We start from the raw sequence: 20,680 nt of genomic DNA on the forward strand, positions 1-20,680 counted from the left end.
GCACATAGACGTGGTTAAGACAACCTGTTGAAGTTCAAACCGAGTATCAGAATGGGGAAGAAAGAGGATTTAAGTGACTTTGAACGTGGCATGGTTGTTGGTGCCAGACCAGGGTTTGTCTGAGTATTTCAAAAACTGCTGATCCACAATTGTCTTTGTGGTTTACAGAGAAAGGTTCAAAGAAGGGGAAATGTCCAGTGAGCAGCAGTTGTGTGGACTAAAATGCCTTGTTGATGTCAGAGGTCAGAGGAGAATGGGCAGGCTGGTTCTAGGAGATAGAAGGCAACAGTCACTCAAATAACCACTCATTACAGCCAGTGTATGCAGAATACCACAACATATCCAACCTTGAAGCAGATGGGCTAAAGCAGCAGAAGAACTCACCAGGTCCGCCCTTGTCAGCTAAGACCAGGAAACTGAGGCTGCGATTCACACAGGCTCACCAAAATTGGGCAATAGAAGATAAGATGGTCTGATGAGTCTCGATTTCAGCTGCAACATTCAGATGGTAGAGTAAGAATTTGGTGTAAACATCATGAAAGCATGGATCCAGCCTGCCTTGTATCGATGGTTCAGGATGGTGGTGTTGTAATGGTGTGGGACATAATTTCTTGGGGCACTTTGTCTCTTAGTACCAATTGAGCATTTTTTAAACGCCACAGCCTACTTGGGTATTGTTGCTGACCATGTCAATCCCTTTACGACCACAGTGTACCATCATCTGATGGCTACTCCCGCAGGATAATGCACCATGCCACAAAGATTAGATCATTTCGTAAACATAACAGTGAGTTCACTGTACTCCAATGGCCTCCACAGTCACCAGATCTCAATCCAATAGAGCACCTTTGAGATGTGGTGGAACGGGAGATTCACATCTGCAGCAACTGTGTGATGCTTTCATGCCAATATCGACCAAAATCTCTGAGGAAAGTTTCAAAAACCTTGTTGAAACTATGCCACAAAGAATTACGGTAGCTCTGAAGGTAAAACGGGGCCCAACCTGGTACTAACAAGGTGTACCTAATAAAGTGGCTGGTGAGTGTATACTAGGGCTGTCAGCATTAGTGCATTAACTGCAATGCAACTGCAAGTAGAGTCATAGGGCTGTTTTTTTTTATCCTTTTCCTAAACTGGTTAACTTTGTTAGATTATTTCAGAAACAAATTACTTCCTTTTAACAGTCAAATGTATCTGTCATCAGGAGCATTTGTGGAGGAAAATACATTAAGGTCTGATAAAATCTGTCAGCAGCCGCAGACACTCACCAAGCCCTAATCGCTTATGCACAAAACTCCTGGAAACTTCCTGAAATTTTCAGTGTGAGCTGATTTGTTTTTTATTTATTTAATTACTTATTTTTGATACTATGGATACATCAACCTACATTAAGCATTGATACAAAGACAAATATTGTCATTATAGCGGTTTATCATGGACTCTGTTGCTCTATCGACCACTTTCATGTCATTTCTTTTTACTCAGTGATTTGCCTCCTGATGCTCATCCATGGGGATTGTCTAGTTGAGATATATGTGTGTGAACAACCAGATCTGGGAGTTTGAAAAAGTTTGCCAAAAATTTTCAAGAAATTTTCAGGGTGCATGTGTGAAAACACCTGTATCTACAGCACCATGCAGCAGCTGTTTAAAGCATAAAAAATAAAAATATGTGACTATTATTGCTGTGGCGTATGGTTTCGTTTAAGTGTATAGATTATCTAAAAATATCAATACATTCCTTTTGTTTCATAACTAGTTAAAAACTCTTCACCAGAGCCTTAAATATGTGAAATTAGTTTTTTGAGTACAGGAGGGGCTTTTATTTTGAAAAGGTGCCGGTTGAAGTGGTGGATGTGTCATGGCTGCAGCTCTGCATCACTAAGCTAACTTTGTCATCTCTCTTCGTACCGGTGATTATGGCGACGTTTTTCGGGGAAGTTTTGTCTGTGTATTCTCGGGCTGTGGAGGAAGATGATGAGGATCTCGAAGAGAACGAAGAAGATGAACAAATTCACAGAGAACTTGAGGAAAAGAGGTAAATGACGTTAGCCAGCTAGCACGGAGACGGGAAGTGTGTTAGAAAGCATGGACGTGTTGAATTAAGTAAGGTCAGACATTTGAATGGAGTTAAGTGAAGAGGCAATATAACTTCAAACACTTACAATAATATAAATAGTCCCTCCTAGAGTTGTGTGAAATATTGCTTCGGTTTAAAACAATAATACAGCTAACTGTAACTGTCAACGGCTCCTACAAGCTAACATGACACATGAAATTTCATCAACAATGCGTTGACATTAGCTAGCAGCACTGTATTAGCCTACTACAGATGATATTAAATGCTGTAACGTCATTGCAAGTGCATAACAATACATGCTTTACATGGGTTATGTCAGAAAGAAATCATTAATTGTCGTCTGTTTACTAGACACTTTTGAGTCATTTACACAAACTTTAAAGGTCTTTTGTTAAGTTTTTATTAAAAATTTTCAGTGAGACGTTGTATTTCAACTTAAACATAATATTTAAAGTTTGTAAAGCATATATCTCAGTGTACATATGGTTTGTTAACGTCATATCATCGTGTTCGGCGAGCTAAATGAAGCTCCTCTCTGGCTAGTTTCAGTTTCACTTGCATGGCATTTCATGAATTGCTCCAGTTTGTTTTACATTGTGCTTGGGCTTAACGTGAGCTCCTAGAGATAAAGCATCTACAGCTTTTGTTTGCTTTGGAGACGTAGAAATTAAGTCTTAACTTAAGTTTTCAAATAGATGAAATGGAGTACAAAGTACAAAATTGATGAACTTCAGCCTTTTTAAATGGTTCTCTCTTAGATTCTGTAGCATTTTAGACAAAAACTCATAATTATGAGATGATGAAGTGGAAATTTCGAGATGAAAAGTCAAAATTCTGAGAACGAGCTTTGAAATAATGTGATTAAAAAGTGAGATGAGGTTCTAAAATTATGAGATATAAAGTCAAAGTTATGAGATACATCAAAATTATGAGTTAAAAAAATCAAAATAATCGGATGTAAAGTCAAAATTATGGGATAAAAAGTCTTATTATGAGTTAATAAGTGAGAACCATGAGTTAAAAAGGAAAGAAAAAGTTGAAATAATGAGATAGAAAGTCAAAATTAAGAGATTTTAAGTTGGAATTAATGAGGTTGAAAGTTTAAATTATGAGAAATACAGTTGAAATAATGAGATTAAAAAAAATCAGAATTCTAATGTAAAAAGTCTGTGAAATAAGTGGTCAAATTGTGAGATATAAGTTCTAAATTAATCACTTGAAAAGTCAAAATTATGATACTAAATTAATAATATGAGAGAGGACTCTATGAGTTAAAAGGTCAGAATAATTGGATTTAAAGTTGAAATTATATTATAAAAAGTAATAATTATGAGATAAGAAGTAAAAATTTTGATTAAGAGAAATGTCAAAATTATGAAGTTGAAAATATGAGATTAGAAGTCAAATTATAAATTATAAGGTTAGTTGAAAATATGAGAAAGCAAGTCAAAAGTAAAAATTCTGAAAGTGTGTCATGAGCCTAGTACGTTATGAGATAGTTATAATCTTGTCTTCCATAATGGCCTTTTCATAATTTGGACCTCTTATATAACTAGTCTCAGTAGTATCGTAATATTTCTCATAGTTATGAGTTTTATCTTAAAATTTGACCTTTTTTTCATAATTATGACTTCCTTTCTCTTAATTTCAACTTACTTTTTCACCTTCTTCATATGAACTTTGTTATAAGTGGCAGAAATGGGTTTCCATAAGAAACGGTACAAACTTTGATTTTAAAAAATGCTCATTAGAAATCTAAAGCCATATTTCTAACCAGAAGCATCACCATTACATTGTCAACATATTTGTGCAATTTAGACAGTGTACAGAAGATTGCCTGCATTTTTGTTTGTTTAAAACATGTGCTGCATATTTATATTTTTATTGCCATTTTGATACCATCTGGTTTTTACAAAATTTTTTTCAGTTTTAAAATTCTGTTACCATGAAAACCCTCGTTTTAGTATCATTTTATGCTTTATTTTCTGGCTGGTCAAAAACCTTTCCTTTTCTAACCCCCCATAAATTTTCACCAGGGAGGTTCGTCTTCACTGGAGTCCTGCAGTCTCAGAGTCGCTGAAGTCCGGGAACAAGTTGCAGTGTTCAGACTTCATACTCGCTGTGGGACACAACGCTGCAAGTAAGTGGCTGTCAGAAGCTCCCAGGCTTTTGCTTAACCTGTCAGAAGTCCTTATAACTTCACTCAGAATGTCACTACTGATTTAAAAAATTTTGATAACCTCGCAGGGATACTGGAGCATAGAGTAGCCCAGCAACATCAGCACTGCAATAACTGCAATTTCCAAAAGCATATTTACATTGTATTTTACATATAATAATCTCAAGAATGAGTAATCTTGTCACTTACCTTACTAATAAAACAAAATCTGCTACACGGCATTGCCCTTACTAATGAGAACATTTAAAAAACAAGTCTCTACCTTACTAGAAATGTAGAGGTATCAGTTTTGCCTCAGTAACAAGTTCATGGTACAGTATTTATTGCAGTATCAAAAAACCCTCAAACAACGAATGAAGACTTGGAAAAAAACTGATGTCGACATTTTTTAAATAACACTTGCACTTTGAATATTACAGTATGTGCAAAAAAGTGCTGTAGTGCATTAGGCTTAAAAATATAAACTTATGCTTTAGCTCCAGCTTGTTTACTAATTTTATAAAACCTCATTGTCCACCACTGAGAAAGCCGAAGATCTTTGGAGATATATTCACCATACACTTTAGTATCTGTTGTGCCCTCGCGCTGTTGTGGTGATGTGGGATTGTGAACGCTTCCTGAAGAGTCTCTTGTCCCGGTTGGATTCTGCTTCTCTTTTCATGATGATTTGCCAAATGGCTCCTTATGCTGCACAGATTCTCCAACAAGTCTGATACCACAGTCTGGCGCTATCTACATATTATTTGTTTGTCCATCACCTTTTGTTCTTTTTCATTTCTTGACACCAGGAAATCAAAATGCGGCCACAAAAATCTTTTGTGGAAGCTTTAATGAAAAATAAGAACTTTACTTAATTCAACTTTTGTACCCAAATGTTTGCCTGTCATCTAGTGTGGGCATTCAGAGGATTATAGGTTGAAAAATATTTTGAATGTTCTTTATGTGTGAGATCTCCCAGGTTTTTAAAATCGGTTAGGATTTGAAAATCAAGCAGAGGTCTTACAGTAAAGATTTCCGACACACAAGATCTCAAAGGAACTTGCATGATCAGACGTTGGCCTTAGAAGGAAAACAAACTTGGAGGATGTTTGAAATCTTAGATATGTGTTGCAGGAAAAAATAAAAAAAAACAAAAAACGAATAAGGGTGGAATCCTGGCTGAAGTGAAGGTATAGGTGTGTGGTGAAGCTGCCTGTTCTGCTTGCTGTCACTGGTTGTTATGGGTATTCTGTTGAAGGCAGTCCCGGTTGTAATCGTAAATATTAAAATGTGTAGTATTAACCATCTGAGGTCAGGGAGGCTTCAGTATGGTAGGGAGCAGGAAAACAATTGTGTGGACTCCACAAACTTGAGGATTATTTAGACCATGGGTGTCCAAACTTTTCCCACTGATGGCCACACATAGAAATATATAAGAATGGTGGGGCCACTTTCATATACCTCACCTTTAGGATATTAAAGTTACTATAACCAGTCTAATGTAGGTCAAGATATTCTGATTGAGTGTGCTCACATGGCTAGTTAGTGGTTGACTAGGCAAATAGCCAATCAATTTAAGGATTTTGGCGAGGCCAATCAGATTTCAGTTGGCCCTGGCAACCATCGGCTCCAACCCTGGAATGCTACTGGTGCTGCTATTTGCTTAATCAAATAGGCCATTATAAATCAAAGCATGTTTACTGTTTACAGTATTATCTTAGTTTAGACAAAAATTTAAAAAACAGGTCGTTCAATTCATCTTGTCAAAATGTTTGTTTACAGAATTAGCATGGTAGCACCTTGTGCCACTGAGCATCGACTTGCTGAAATTAAGAAGTACAATACATAATGTGGGCAATATTTTGCATCTTTTTTGAAATTTACTGTGGGCCAATCAAAAGTGGACCACGGGCCATGGTTTGGACACGCCTGATTTAGACAAATAATCCTATGTGACAAACACCCCCTGATCGTCAGAGGGAGCTAATTTGGCCTGAAGTCAGGCTTAAAATTGATTACTCTGCTGTCGGCCTTGGAGTCCTAAACCTAAAAATGTTCATTTTACCCTCACATTTGGTAAAAAATAAAGCAGAAAATCACACAGCTGATAAGCTGAAACCGATCACTGTATTTTTTTACTGAAAAATAATTATATCTTATTACAGAAGGTGCCCATTACTCTTTCTGTCAGTGCATTTATCCATTTAATCCATTTATTGCTTCAGCTCTAATTATAGTAGTTTTGCCTTTTCCAGTGTCTTCTGTGAGAAGAGCTCTGTAATTTATAAAAGCTCTATCGGTGTCCTCGCTGATATTATGTTAACAGCTGTTAAGTACTGTAAATAGTAATTCTTGTACATTCCTGATAATGTCACCATGTCAGATAAGAGCAGAATAAAAAAGAAACCCCCTGTCACATGTGAGCTGTTGTTGAATGCTGAAAGGGTCTGTCTTCACAGGGTTCCTGTCAGTGTACGTTCTCACCTCTGCAAACTGGGACGCAGTGGGACATGCATCAGTGTGGAACGAGAGGAGCCGGGCTGTATCTGGGCAAACCAGCGAAGAGTCGGCGTGTGTTTTCTATAGACAGAAGGACAACCCATCAGTGAGTGGCACACTGAGAAAAACACCATGTGTTACTATTTGATTAATGCCATTGAAAGCATCTAAACTGTTATAAAATCAATAATTGTTTGATTTAATGACTTTGTTCCTTATCTTCTATTTAAATGGTCTCATATTAAGAGCACATTACAGTGCCTGTACCCGGTTCATTATGAAGGCACAATCAAATGACAAATTAAAGGAATAATCCAGATAAACTGGAGAAATAGCAGGAAACAGATGTTTTCAATGACAATAAGGATCAATCTCAAAAACAATAATAGTTTGTTAAAGCTGAAACATAAATCCAGAGCTTGTTTTTTATGATTATATCATATCTGAATCAACCTGACTGAGCAGAGTTTGTACCAAATGTGTTTCAAGAACAGAACTTTAAACTCCACTTTAACCACAAAAGTTGTAAAGTAGGCCATAACACTTAGGATTAATGGTCCTGGGAATCTGGAGCCTCTGAGATAAAGTGTCAGAATACAGACTTATATCCAGCTGGTCTGATGTGTGGAGATATAAGTGTGTTTTTCTTCTGTCAGCCTGGTGTCATTTGCACGTGATTCAATCAAGATAAACATAGTGAACGACCCTGTGTGATAGCACTGCCCTGCTGAGGAAGCTACAGATTTATCACACAGCCTTCAGATGGCTGCAGAGTTAATGAACTGAGGAAGAAGACTTTTATACACTATAAAGCAGCTGTGGCCTAGAAATACTGTAGCCATAACACATTAATTTACACAGCGCTGATTTAGTGAAATTCCTGTTATCACAACATTTATTTTTAAAGCTGATGTAAATGCATACAGTTCTGCTTTGGAAGCATTTTCTGAGTTATTTTGTCTAAATTATCAGGGCAGTAGAAGGGTGAAAGGAGTGCCATCTGGTTAGATAAATAAAGGTAATGTTGGGGTCAAAGTATGCATAAACCAGAGCTGCAATTAGAAGTTCATTCAATTAATCCATTAGCTGGGAGTAAGACAATTAGTTAGCCATTATTTATAATAACAAATCAGTCTAACTCAAAGCAACTTGTCAGAGATCGAATTTTTACAGATCATTAACCATGTGTTTATGTACCTACAATGCATCTTTGTTCCCGGCTCTTCTACACAAGGGAGTCTTATATACAAGCTAAAGCTGGTGATAGAATTTGGAGTAGAGATACGCACATATCAGCGTTGGCTGGTGGAACTGTGGAAGTGCCATTCCACCCTTTCTGTTAAAGCAGTGGTTCTCAACTGGCATGGAGTCAGGACCCACCTCCTTATCACGGACCATGGATTCATGGTCAGTGGCCTCAGATTAGTCTGTTGAAAACAGTGTTTAGAGTACTTTCAAATTAATCTAAATGCTTTTATTATTATTATTGTAATTGTAGCGATGAGTGCATAGTGTAGCAAATTAAAGATGTGGTAGACCATCAAAATGAATGGTTTGATTTGAGGAGCATTAAAATGTACAGTTTGAGTCAGAGTTAGACAATACATACTGTGTGTAAGCATTGATAGTCTATTCAGTTTAAGAGGAGTTAGTTTAAACATTTCCGAATAGACCTGAATGCTTTAAAATTACGAATTTCAGCTGTATAAAGGTCATATCATCCAACCATGAATTTTTTCCAAAATGTAAAAAAAAAAAGTGTAAAATTTCATCTCGTCTTGTGAGATAAGCGTCCCGTCACACCCCTAGAGGAAAGTGTAAATTCAATTAAGCTCTTTTTTTCTAAACACGAATGCAGTGTTTTTATTATGTTGGACAGTGAGAACAACAGAAATGTTAAAAAAAAAACAAAAAAAAAAACAAGTCTTTCAAAATGCATCAATAATTGATTAAGAATTGACTCGTAGCCCTATGGATTGTAATCAAATCGTGAAGTGCCTAAAGATTCCCATCTCTATGTATACTTTGTGGCCAGTCAGCAGGCCATGGCTTCACTCTGAGGCAGCTGTTAATCCATCCATCTTAATATATAGTGTATGCCATAATTCCTTAAACAAATTCCTACACGGCTTCTCTCTGGATTTAATTGAATAAATTTGATGTTTTGGTTCTTGATGTTGCATAATATGCTATTATATAAATAAGGAAATTGATAATGAGTTGCTGCCTTATGTGATTTGGCTTAAACCCAAATGATAACCCACTTGTTTGAGAGTGCTTAATAGATATTATTCAGCATTATATGATAGTTTAGCTGTATGCATAAGCATGTACCTCCAAGGACCGAGTTGCCTCTGTTGACCACAGAGTAACTTTTTATTAGATGTTCTTAAATGTCAGTCATCACAGCAGTCGACCTGATTTTCATAATAAAATAACACCTCGCTTTATCCTCCCGTTTTTGAAACAAACTCCCACCTGTTCATGTCTTACCTACTGAAGTGTGATGTGCCAACTGGCAGAGCAAATTTAAAGGTCAGAGAAAGACCAAATTGTTGGAGCCATGTCTGAGCAAATCATTCTGCCAGAATGAAAAAGAGCTTTGCATGTAGGTTATTCTTTTCATTTGCAATCTAGCAGTATTATCAGTCTTTGTGTTACCAGCAAATATAAATCTCTCTTTATTGCACAAATTTTGCATAAAATGTCTCTCTCATTCCTTCCCCTTAGGTTTTGATATGCCAAGTGACTTGCTACATTGCAGAGGACCAACTTTTTCAGTGGACAGAAAAGGTAAGTTTTATTCAACATAATAAGCTGGATGGTATGAGAGTAAATCATGTTATGTACACATACACACTACATCAGCCTGTAGAAAGATCATAGATTACAAGCATGCATGTTGTATCTTAATAGTTGCTGCAAGAGAAGACATTTTTTGATTTGTTTGCACATTTCAGAACACAACATGAGGCATGAAAAAAAATCAGTCTTGCTGACACTCTAATCTCATTAAGATAATTCAGTGTCAAAAACTAGTTTGTTTGCTTTTGCATGAACTTGCAGTTGCCAGGTTACTGAAAACTCAGGATGTATCAACACCTTGCAATACAATTTCCACTTAGCTTGTGTCTGTGGCTTTTCTTGCTTAAATAAGAAAATGTAGACAAAGGAAAAAGACTTAAGAAAAAATAGATTCTGCATTTAAATGTAAGGGCATTGTATAAAAGTATTTGTTGACAGATTGAATTGGATGTCCTGTTTTGATGAAAGTTAGAAAATGATCAAGAAGAGGAATATATGATACATTGTGGACCCAGTAATGAAAATGCATGAATTAATGTGAGTTGAGTAAATGGTCAACATCTTTACTTTGCACATTTATGAGTATATTCAATTCAGAACTTTGAGTTGAAGAATTTATTTGTAGTGGGGAAAAGGAGGAGACATTAGATATAGGGACTTTATACACTGTCAACTGACATTAACTACAAAGTCTGCACGGTGCACTTGAAGAGGTGGTCTCAGGCATGATTCATGTGCACTCAAGCTTGGTCAGTGGGAGATGAACGCAACCATGCTTGTCTATGGTGTACTTGATAAGAGTTGTAAAGACAACCCTGAGCATCTCCTGTTCCTTCAAAAGCTGTCATATCTATACAGCAGGGACCCATTTAATCCACTGAGCTGCACGGTAGATATTGGAAAGAAGAGGGTGATTTTAGTGTTTTGAAAAATGATTTTAAAAAATCCATAGTAGCAGAATGGACTCCAGTGTCAGCACAAAGCATAAACAGATGTCAACACAAGTGGCTACCATGTTTGCCTCGTCTTTATTCTTCTTGGAGGATTTACAACCAACAATGTGGGAAGGCTCTGTAGCTCAGAAGGCAGAGTCAGTCGTCTCTCATCCGGAGGTTTGGGGGTTTGGTCCCAAGCATCTATAGTTACATTTCAAAGTGTCTTTAGGCAAGACCCTTAAACCCAAATTGCTCCCACTGCTGCATCAGCGGTGTGTGAATGATTATGGATGTGAATGAATGGTATGAGTTTAGACTGGCACCCTGTAGTTGCTTTGTCAGTTAGTTGGTTAATGAGCTCTCATCACAATCCCATGTGGCAGAGGAGGGTCAGTGGAGGGAATGAGAAAGAAAGAGCCTGCTACGGTGGCCAGTCCAGGTAGAGAGTTACAAACACAGCAGTGGTGCACAATTACTTATTTACTGATTGTCTCACAACGGTTACACTGTGGTGCCACATTTGTAAGGAACATTCATTCATTTTTATTGTCATTGTACAGCGTACAATGAAATTGTTTTTTGCAGTTCCATTTAGTGCTCGAGCAGTTTCTCATTAAATATTGAAACTGGGATCTGTGCTGTTTTTTAGTCTGTCAGTTTTGGTTCTTATTGTCCTGAACCGTCTTCCTGAGGGTAGCAGTTGGAACAGGTGATGTGCTGGGTGGGATGAGTCCTTCAGGATGCTCAGGGCCTTCCTGTGGCAGCAGGACCTGAACAGCTCCTCTAAGGAGAGGAGAGCACAGCCTATGATTTTCTGTGCTGTGTTGATGACCCTCTGGAGAGCTGTCTTCTCCTGAGCGGTGCAGCTAGAGAACTACATTGGGATGCAGTATGCCAGCACGCTTTCAATGGAGCATCTTTTCTGTAAAAAGACACCAGCAGCTCCTCGGCCAGGGCATTGCTCTTCAGGACCCTCAGGAAGTGGAGTCACTGCTGTGCCTTTTTGATCAGCGCTGTGGTGTTGGTTTTCCAGGTCAGTTCATCATTCAGGTGCAGGGCCAGGAACTTAAAGTCCGAGACTCTCTCCACACAGTCCCCGTTAATGTGTACGGGCTGAGGGTGGTCTGTTTCTCCTGAAGTCCACTAATATTTCTTTAGTCTTTGTTGTGTTGAGGACCAGGTTGTTGATGCTGCACCGTGATGACAGTTTTTGACCTCATGCCTGCATGAGGTCCATCCATGCATGAACATGCATTTGTGGGATGAGCAGCAGAGCTGAGTATGTGGGTTACAACCATGAGAAATGTGCCAAATCTTCCCTGCCAGTGCCAAACAGCTTATTCTGCCATTGACTCTTGTTTGGGGTTGTTTGATGGATTGGATGATTGAAGTCTTAATAACTAAGACATATTGGCAGTTTAACAATTTATTCATCTAACAAACAGGAGCTACAGTATCATCTCATCCTCATCCTGGTCCCCAGCCTGGTCACACACTGCTGGGGGATGGCATCCCATTCTTCAACCAGCATTTGTCACAAGTCAGCCAATGTGGTTGTTTTGGTCCGTCTGGCATGAACAGCACACCCAAGCTGATCAAACAAATGTTCAGTGGGGTTGAGGTCAGGACATTCCATCCTCTTTACTCCCAAATTCTGGAGGGAGTCTCTGATAACCCCTGCTTGAAGATTGTTCAGTCCCAGACTTTTGAGGTATGGGACTTCCGCTGGTTGCAGAATCTCATCTAGATATCTCTCGGCATCGAGATTGCCTCCAATGATGACAAGCCTTGTTTTTCAAGTGAGGAAGATTCTGCCCCGCACCATCACACTGCCCTCACCAAAAGATATTACTCTGTTGTTGCAGTAATCAGTATGGCATTCACCACACTTTGACCCTACAATCCTCCACATGTTCAGGTTCCAGAGCACGTGTTTCCGACACCAGCACAAGCGGGCCTGAGGGTGAGGGCATTCATGGCAAGCCTCTTGGCAGCGTCATGAGACTGGAGATTGGCTGCTGTCTGTTCTGGATTGTTTGGGCAAAGAGCTGTAGGGCATATCATCCTGCAAACCTTGACTACAAATCTGTAGAAGACAGCCTACTGTTCCTAAGTGCTGACAGGTTGACGAAACTGTCTTTTTGGGATGTCATCTTCTTGGGACACCCCTTTTACAGCCTGCCTCTGACATCCCCTGTTAAATGGCACTTGGCCTTCACTTTGGAGACAGTACAAGGGCTCACTCCAAATAACGCTGCAACTTAGTTTTGCTGAACACCAACTTAAAGTTGCCCTATCAAAGGGGCCATATCTAGATCAGTCAAACGTTGCATGCCTATCCAAGGAGCAGACACCTACTGACCACTGTAGCAGGGCCCATGCTAACAGTTGCTGCCAATCAAGTAACAATCAGGCACCTGATTGTCAGCACCTGGACATACCAGAAGCTCAAAACAATAGTCAGTGGCAACAGCAAAATAAGCAATTTTGCATTGACAGTGAAGATTTGGCAAATTTTTCATGCGCACCACCCACATACTCAGCTCTGCTGCTCATCCCACAGATGCAAGTTCTTTACAAATGTGCATGACTTGAAAGGGAAATGAACAGGCTCTTAAGCTGTATGAGATTTTATGCCATGAAGTATTTTTAAAACAAACAAATAATCTACCAAACACAAATGTCCTTACTTTTTGTGTTTGCATACACAAATGTGCTTGGGCATAGAATGATTTTACTAATGTGAAAGCAGACCAGGAGAGGTGAGGGAAGGGGGCAGAATTTGTGCTCGGCATGGTACAAAACAGTTGTCCCTAATGTAACCCCCTTAATTATTCATTTTTCTACTCCTTGGCTCATGTAAAGGATGTTTTTACACATTGAAACTAAAATGGCAGAATTCAAATGCTGGGTGGTGATTTATGATGTCAGACTGACTTTGTCTTTTACCTCTTCTTGTAGGTCTTTGACTGTCTGCAGCACAGAGAGCTGAATGTCACAGTGCTCTCAGACAGCCCTATGGCTGAGTACAAGGCTGCAGATTATCTGTGCTCTAGCTCCGCCCCCTTCCTGCGGTCTCTGCACACAGGTGTGTTCAGTGGTCAGCCTGTCTGCCAACCACTGGAGCAGCCTAACATAGTTACTGGACTCCCAGCTGCAGGTACCATTGTTTTACACTTACACCTCCTATTGTTCTTCTTTAACAGTGTCACATTACCTGAGTTTAATTTTCCAGGGTTTTTTTTTTATTCTGTTTCTTCCTTTGCAGACACACAAATACACAGTGAAGTCTAAAAAGCTGCATGACTCAACGTTCTTTGTTTTTTTCATTGTCTGACTAATCTGAGTAATGTCCTCCAGCTTTCCGGTTCGACCTTTCTTTTAAGTTGTTCTTTAGTTATATAAGGTAACTACTTTAATTTTTACAGTGCTCTCCTTTTATGCAGCATGTCCGGTTTCTTTACCCTTGTATTCAGTGTTATTAGATGGAGCCGCTGAATCCCAGTTTGCTTTTTGGAGAGAGAAAAGGAGCTTATCCATAACTGTAATACTTTAATTACTAAACATTGTTCTTTCAAAACAATAAGGGATTGTTCTTGTAGAGATCACACGCTTTTCACACATTCAGCAAAGACAAGACATCATACAGCAGACCTTCTTCTCAGTGTGATCACCAGTTAACAATGAATTAATGAACCAAAACACTGCAATTGTACAGCAGCTCTGCCCAATACAGCAATGAAACGAAGCAGAATGCTGTGACCTTGATGTAATGAAACATTTAAGTATAAGGGACATAAACCCCTTGTGTTTGTGTATAAATCCAGCTTTATTTTCTTGTTAAAGTGCCCTTGAGTTAGACACTGTTCAAATATCTCCTTGAGTGTGTATGTGGGGAGAGGCTGTAAGTCTCTTTGTATAAAAGCGTCTGCCAGCTGAATGAATTGTAGGGCCATTAGGCTCCTCTCCACTCACTGAGCACACACGCTCCTGCATCCTGATTTGGTCATTTTGGTGCTAGTACTCTAAAAGATACTGAAAGTCCGAACAGACTGATGTTTTATCAGGATAAAGAGGAGGAGCCTGGGACACTAAGGACTGACTGTCTAAGCACCTACTCTCTTTATTGATCCTCATTGTTTCACTGGGTAGTCTTCATCCTTCTTTTTGTGTTTTATAAGTGCTGAACCACTGTGAGGTCCACCGCATCGCCACTGTTATTTACCAGTGTTACAGTGATGTCACTGGCCCTGACTCTGTCACCATGGAGACCTACAAGCCTGCACTAACTAAGCTTGGCAAGTCCATGCAGGTGAGCTGCTTTTCTTTTTAAAGAGAGCCTTTTGAAAGGTCAGAGAGTTTGAAGAGGATAAAAGAAGAGCCTTTGTTCAAAGTTTGGGGACTAAAAAAGAAACTTTTTCTCATGTCTGTCCCTGTTTTAGGGTTTCCTTCTTTAGTCCTAGTCTAGAGTGATTTAGAGATTGAAATATGTAAACAGTTACACCTCAAACAGGATGACGTTGTTTTCCTTTGCCTCCCACCTTGAGAGGACAAAATGTAAAAAATAGTCTGTGATAAGGTACAGTGATAAATTAGTGAAATGTATCAGCTTCATAACCTGTATTTGAGATTATGAACATAAAAGTAATGCAACTTTGATAAAGAATGTTTGATTACATCACTAATGCCTGACTGCTATGGATTTTTGGGTGCCGATGCCAATACCAAGATTAGGGAATAAAAAGTTCCGATAACCAGTACATCAGTGGATTAAATTTCTACATTAAATTTCTTTTGCTTAATTAACAAATGAAATAAATAACTGCTTCCGATTCCTTAAATATAATTTAGTTCAAAGACGTGTTAAAAGATATAAATTGAAGGCAGAACATTTTGCTATTGTCAAATAATTTAATTGTCAAAAAAAATACTATCATTAACAAAATGCTGTGCTTAACATCTGGGAAATCGAGATGTTGTTATTGGTATATATAACATTGCACAGATGTGTCTCATGAAATGGTCAGTGAGGGTATTTGCAAATGGTGAATTCATAATTATGTTCAGGCAACAGGTAAGTAGTTAAGCACCATCTTAAAAGCCACTGGTAAAATGAAATGCACGTCTGATGTTCTATAAAAGTGTTTTCACATTTTCTCTCTTGCTTTTTGAGCTGTGAAGTCATGAATCCGACCACAAAGCTGAATTTGGTCTGCAGAAATTGTGCACATAATAATAAATAAATAATAAATAAATAAATTCTAGAGAATCTGACACTCTTCTCAATGAAGGAAAAGCTAGAAATGTACAGTGCCACCATAGGAAGCACAGCAAACATTTGCATGGTCACATACAGGACAAAGTGGTAAAAAACAAGGTTTAAGATGGGCGATAGTTGGATCATTTGTATACCAAGTCTCCTCTTAAATAGTCTACAACTTCAATACTTTGAGCCTTGATTGATTTATTATACCTTATTAGATACTGTAGCTTGTTAAAACTCAATGGCTGGTAAAAACTGTTTTAGTCTGTTAGATTTTTGAATCCTACAGCCACAGTGGCAGGTAGATGAAAAAGCTGAATTCCAACTGACACTACCAGAGCGTTAACTGTACACTTCGTTTTTTCCTTGTATTGTCATTGATGGTGAACTGGACAGTGGTTTATTGAAATGTGTTTCTAATAGAGATGCACACATTGTAAAAATTTCATTACTTTTTATGGTGTAAGACTCCTAGTATGACAATATTTTCCCTCACATGAAAGGATCAGAGTTTATCTAATTGGTTACTTCTTCTGCCATGCAACAAGTTTCATATTTGATTCAGCAGCTAGATAAACCAGATGCCCTCATAAGTTTGATCGGACATCACAGATATAAATTGATAACTGATATCTGTTTATGCCACATGGTTTGGCTGATGGCTAATGTTTGTAAACAGAGATGATGTCAGCTGGCACTGGTGAAAGACCGATGCATTGGTGCATCCCTAGTTTCTAACACTGTTCCCCTCTCATGCATTGTACAAACTAAAATCTCACATGCAATGATGTAGTTTTAAAGTATCTAAATTAATATCTCTGTGGAAGTGTTAGTAAAAACTGAACATAGTTATCTTTTCATTTAAATTATTATCTCTGTAAGGTGTCAAAAACTGCACATAACTGTCTTTTCATGGTGCAACATATGACAGAGCTGCTGTATTGGATGACATACGATTGTATGAGTTGAACTAATGAAGAGGTGGGAGGGTGAGAGTGTATCAGTTATTGTTTCTGACACTTTGCCACCGTTGCCATGGTGAAAAAGCCAGTTGGAGGCACAAATTAGTGCTGCAGTGAATTTGCTCACAAAATATGGCACAGTTATTGCTGAGTTCTTCCAAAATTACATAGAATACAAAAGTGAATCATTTTGGCTGCAGGTTGTGTGTTTTTGTTTTCTCAGCAATGTAACATCAATTTAGGCAAAGAGTACAGAGGTTGGCTTCAGATTTGGAGTTAAATGACAAGATCCTCCTTGTTACTTTTACTTTTTTAATCCAACAGTAGAACATTTCCTAAGCTGTTAAACTTTTGTAGTGTTGATTACTTCAGAAGAATTGAGGCAACTGTAGAAGTGCTTCAACTATGAGTCATGTAGCAACGAACATAGGAACAATTACTTGTGTCTGAAATAGCTGCTTCTGTTCTCTCACCTCTACTTAACTTTCCCTCAGCACTTACCCTTATGTATTGTCATGTAACCTGAGAGCTGCCATTTAAAGAGTGAGGGTTTGAGATCTAAGTGGAGAAGAATATTTAAAAAGAAGTGCACTTCATCTGCAGACAGCTGGAATACTTTTTGATGAAAAATACAAAACAGTCATTTGACATTTTGACTTGTGACAGTTGCATTCAGTGTGGAGGATGTGTACAGCATTAGCTCTCATAGGTTGTTTGTAGATGACATCACCTTAAGAAGAAAAACTCCAGATGGGGAAGGATGGGATTCCTGCATGTAGAAGCACTATCAGAATGCCAGGATTTTCTGCTGTTTATGGCTCTGTCAACCATTCAAATAGTTAAAAATGCTAATAATAAGTTGAGCTACTCTTGAGTCCTGAAAGTAGAAACACATTCAGGCAAGAATGCAAAAGTTCACAGAGAAGTGGCAGCAGACATGGATTAAAAGCCTCCCCCTAAAGTCAGAGGGATGTAGTGAGACAAAGCTCACATTTGGTCCATTTCTATCTAGCAGTCTGGACTGCTTTGTCAGTTTGTCACAGTAAACCCTGGTCTTGCTTATGTTTCTTTAGCTGTTTGTGATTGGAAATCTGTCTCTTTATAGAAATCTGAATCATTTGGCTTGGCTCAGTGATAAGAGCTAGTCTTTTGTCTTCAAATGGGCTCTTCATTTGGTGTCAGTTTGGCTTTATAAATGTGTATTAAAACAAACATAGAGAAAAGGAAACTGGCATTCTAACAGAAGTCAGCTCCTGTGGTTTATATGAAAAAAGTCAGCTTGTAGAACTGGCTCATTCATGAACAACACATTATACTTGGTTGTATACCCCACAAGGTTTATTTGCCTAATTGTATATCACTGTTTCAATTAAAGCATGCTTGACTAAATGAGGGAGAAAAGCTGTTAAAGGTGCATAGTTAGTCTCTTAGCTCAGTGCAAGACTCTTCAAGGATCTAGTCTCCCTTCATCTGGCTAGATGTGTAGTAGGAGGTCAGCAGGACTAATTCATTTTTGACATTGAATGCCTCCATGCCAGACAAATCGATTAATCACTTTTTTGTAAACTGTAGGATCACACTCAATGTATGTAGACATTTTCTGATAACTGCAGCATGCCTGTCCACATAAAGATTAAAAGTTACGTTTCCACCAGGTGGTCAAGTTTAAGTACGGTTTGGTATGGTTCAATACGGTTAACCCCTAAATAGATCCCGTCTTCATAGACACCTGTACCCTCACTTGGTAGGTGGACTGTTGAAAACCGCTGTTTTTTAATAACTGCATCTTGACTATGTTCACCACGGTCAGTACAGATCTTCAGCTGATGGAATGTTTATAGAAACTTTTGGAGGCATGATGATGTGTTGTACACTAGCATTCAGTTAGTGATGAATATCGGATATTAGTTTGTTTTTATCCCATTTTCACCCACTCCTCACATAGCAAACAGCTGTGTTTGTGGCCCCGCCGAGCAGTAGTGACATATGCTGAAAGTGACATCAGTGCATTCCAGTATTATGTGTGTAGCTCCGACCTTTTGGGACAGATAGCTTGGCGCCCCAATAGAAGGGTGCCAGAAATGTAGGATGGCATGGGTCAGTTATTTGGGACCCTTTCTAAGTTTTGATCATGGAAACCCACTGATCCATAGCTGAACACAATCTAAAGTTTGTCCGTATCAGTTTATGCTGGGTAGAATGTTTTGCTTTCCTCTAAGCCTCATAAACTTGGTTTAGAAGAAAAATTTAATTGAAAGTTAATTGAAAAATCTACATCCAAACTGTTTTTCCATTTTTCCTTTTTAAAGTGTATTAATAGAATTAATTTCCTTCTCTCTCTTTCTCCCTCAGTTGGACCCGTCTCCGAGCACAGATGTCCTCCGCAAGTTTGTCACAACCACCAACATTCAGAGTAATCTTTATATCTGAAAATGACCTACAGTGCAATTTCATTCTATTTTCCTGTGGTAAATACTGTCATTTTTTAAATAAAGAAAATATTTTAAAAATCCTTTGTTTATGTGTAAGTGAAGGAATATTTGGTTGAATTGGTTTATTGTGGTCCAGTAAATAGCAAAGATAGGGGAGCTCACTGGCAAATTCCATGTTTTTCTGCTCTGTTGTTTGATTTAGGAGTTAAAAAATGGATCAAACCATAATGAAAGTTGACTTTAGCTGGCCTCCATCTCTTAATATTACAAACCTCTCCTGACTTTACAATGTTTTCCTCCGAAAATGACAGCTTGGTGAGTTATTGAACAAGGAGACAGACATATATTACCCTGATTCATGATTTAAAGATGCCACCAGAAGGTTATTTTTTAAAATCTTTATATATGCCCAAATACCTGAGAAAGTTATTAGCTCCACAGGCTCTGAGTCTTGTACTAATAAAATATGAAATCAAGTCTTCTCAACACTGTTATCGCACCAGCACATTAAGCCTAGAATGACCCACATTTCCTGCTGCCTCTGGTGTTGAATTTAAATTGCCTTGCCTTTAAAGTGTCTGAGATATTCAGGAGGCAATTCAGCATAAGAATAGAGCACTTTTATCAGTATACATACTTTATATTTGAGTTTTTTTTTTCATGTTTCTGCTACCACTGATATGCTGTCAGCTCCTGCATGCACACAGCAGTGATATTGCCTCACTGATGCATACAGAGTAGGACAGCAAAGATCAAACAATGGGGAGGGACTTTGAAGAGTGAGCAGAAACAGGTCAGCACCTAAGAGGATACAACAATTCTCATAGCACATTAAAGTTAGGGCCTTGGCCCTGTTGGAGTCTCCTGTGTAAATTAATATTGCTTATTAATTCACAATGTACTGTTATGTTTACAAAATAGGAAAAAAACATGATCAAAACTATGAAAACCGTAAGTGGATGTTAGTCATCAATTTCATTTTAATCACCTTTCCAATGATCAAAAGTTAATTTCTTCTCTTGAGGTCGTGACTAAGCTTCAGTGCCAGAAGGGGAAAGTAACTAATTACATTGACTCAAATTACTGTCATTGAGTAGCTTTTTTTACACACCAAGTTCCCAAATCTCTGTGCAAATGATTGGACATGTCAATGCATATGCCCCCAGAATATAAATAAAACTTCCAAAATAATAAAAAAAGAACAAAATAACCATGAAAATGCCTAAAAATGTTCTAATTCCTAAAAATTTCCCTGAAAATCTAATTGCAAATCATCCCAACATTTCAAGCGAATTTCCAAACATTTTAAAGCCAGTTCCCCCTCAAATGTCTTATCAAATCCCCAAAAAGTTACTGAAGAATTCCCCAAAATTTCATGAAAATGATGGATAATTCCCCCAAACATCAACACAAAATCTTTGATACATTTCTATGAAAAATCTTAAAGTTCAAAGAACCTCCAACCCAATTATAATTTACTAATAAATTTCCCAAATTTCTGTGAAGATGCTGATGCAAATTCCCCCCAAAAAGTCAAATCAAATCCT

General features: G+C 38.1%; 1 protein-coding gene across 1 annotated transcript; it reads left to right on the forward strand.

Moving 5' to 3' along the window:
• Positions 1-1,842: 1,842 nt before the first annotated feature.
• Positions 1,843-19,213, forward strand: psmg1 (proteasome (prosome, macropain) assembly chaperone 1). Its single transcript, XM_041800744.1, has 7 exons — positions 1,843-2,037; positions 4,116-4,219; positions 6,697-6,842; positions 9,467-9,529; positions 13,438-13,636; positions 14,658-14,788; positions 19,054-19,213. Exons 1-7 carry the CDS (start codon positions 1,919-1,921, stop codon positions 19,129-19,131), a joined length of 840 nt encoding a protein of 279 aa, XP_041656678.1. The 5' UTR covers positions 1,843-1,918; the 3' UTR covers positions 19,132-19,213.
• The last annotated feature ends 1,467 nt before the right edge of the window (positions 19,214-20,680 follow it).

The sequence above is a fragment of the Cheilinus undulatus genome, linkage group 12, assembly GCF_018320785.1.
Source record: "Cheilinus undulatus linkage group 12, ASM1832078v1, whole genome shotgun sequence".
NCBI lineage: Eukaryota > Metazoa > Chordata > Actinopteri > Labriformes > Labridae > Cheilinus > Cheilinus undulatus.